The sequence below is a fragment of the Lipotes vexillifer genome, unplaced genomic scaffold (assembly GCF_000442215.2).
Source record: "Lipotes vexillifer unplaced genomic scaffold, Lipotes_vexillifer_v1.1 scaffold404, whole genome shotgun sequence".
NCBI classification, from domain to species: Eukaryota; Metazoa; Chordata; class Mammalia; order Artiodactyla; family Lipotidae; genus Lipotes; species Lipotes vexillifer.
The window spans coordinates 222,957-224,798 of NW_006777380.1; the positions used below are offsets into that span (position 1 = coordinate 222,957).

General features: G+C 55.1%; 1 protein-coding gene across 1 annotated transcript in view; it reads right to left on the reverse strand.

Annotated features, from left to right (window-relative positions):
* NIPAL1 (NIPA like domain containing 1) overlaps positions 1 to 840 on the reverse strand; it is a 22,479-nt gene extending 21,639 nt beyond the window's left edge. Inside the window, exon 1 of the mRNA XM_007450968.1 lies at positions 736 to 840. Coding sequence (XP_007451030.1) covers positions 736 to 781 — 46 coding nt within the window. The 5' untranslated portion in view covers positions 782 to 840. The remainder of the gene's footprint in view (positions 1 to 735) is intronic.
* Positions 841 to 1,842: the final 1,002 nt, after the last annotated feature.

Below are 1,842 nucleotides of genomic sequence, written 5' to 3' on the forward strand. Positions count from 1 at the left end.
AACGACGCAGGTGGCGGCTGAAACCCCAGACTAGAAAGCAGTGAGAAACCTAAATGAGTGCACCCAGTTCCCGGTCTCTTCCTCTGTCCTGCTCTCGCCTTAAGCAGCCAAGAAGTGACTTCACAGCGAGTCAGACGCGAGGGTACTGGGGTTCGAGGCGTTTTCATCACAAAGGAAGAGGAGAAAGGTGGGCATCCCAGGTTTGTCCAGAGCCCTCCCCCGGGGGGGGGTGGGGCGGGGGGTGGTCCAGGGCGCCTGACCCTGCACCGTGTTTGACCCTCGCCAAGCCAGCGCTGGACGCAAGACTGGACTCCTGTCCGGTCCGCGGGCACGCCCTCTACCCACAGGGTGACGTCGACCACGGACTCTGGAAGTGAGTCCGAGTCAGTGGAAGCGTCTTTTTCAGTTGAGACTTGAGAGTCTTCCTACAGCACCCTGATTACCCAGTCACGACACTCAGCTCTCCGTATTTTACATGGATCTGTCTTCCGGACCAGGGTGGGAGCCACGTATGTCTTGTTCGGCTCAGGCATCCCCACAGAGTCTGGCATGTTGTAGGCACCGATAAATACTTGTTGACCGGCTGACTGGCGGAATGACTGAATGAATAAATGCATGAATGAGCGCGTGAAGAGTCGTAATATCCCTTTCTGGTCTCCACAAGTACGCGGGACCGCCCGCCCGTTCTCATCGCCACCTGAACGCCAGATCCTCCGGCTCTGGGCAGACACTCACCTTCTCGGCAGGGCTCTCCGGGTGGCAGCCTCACCTGTCCCCCCATGGCCCCCGACGAGGCTTCCCGGGCACAGAAGCTCGCTCCTCACCCACCTGTGCTTCTCCTCTGCATGGATCAGCGTTGGGGCGGAGCTGCGGGGTCTCGGACTGGTGCGCGCTGACCCCGGCCCCGGGCAGCCTCAGCCAATGGGGATGGCGGGGTGGGGCCTCCGCGCAAGCCCCGCCCCCGAGGTCCGAGGCTTGGGTGTTCTTTCTCGCCGCGCTGGCCGCGGCTGCGGTCCAGGGTTAGTGGTGTGGCTGGTGGGAGCGCCGACCGCCACGCGGGAACACTGCGGGAGCCAAGCAGTACAGAAGCACAGACACACTTTACAGGGTAAAGGGCGTCTCTCGGAGCGTGGAGGCCACCGAGCCAACTCCTTGGGAATTTAGCGGCGTAAAAGTCTGTGCTGAGGCCCCCTTCTGGCTTCTCCGGGTCGGGATGTCTCCTGCCTTTGGATTCTGAGCGCCCTGCTTTGTGTGTTTGCGGCTTTGTAGGGAAGTTGTGGCCACTGGGATTCTGCTCTGATTACCATGCTAAAGTTTATTCTCAGGGCTTGACAGTAGACTTTGCCGTTTTGTGCTAGTATCAACTTCTCCTGCGGTCCCCGGTTTCAAACTCCCGCCTTCCATACACCCCTTTCCTAAGTCATATAGTTATTGCAATAAACCCTAAAGGAAAGGCAATGCTGAAACTGAAACGACGAATTCCTACCAAATAATAATAGCTAATGTTTATGATATTCTTGCTTTACCGTGCATAAGTAGGCACTTTATATGTATTATCTCATTATATCTCACACCACAGTCTATTAACCCCTAGTTTACAGATGAAAGATCAGAGGAAAAGAGTGAGATTAAATAATTTAACCAACTATTCAGTGGAAGACCTGGTAGCCGGTTATTATGCAACACGGTATAATTCCTGCTAAAACCCTCACCACAGGAATGGGGTGCCTCTGTGCTCTGGGGCTTCAGCACTGAAGGAAATACTCTTGTCTGCTTATCTTGCCTTTGTTCTAGATAATCATGAGCAGTGCTATTAACTTTGTTACCTAGGAGTTTCATAGC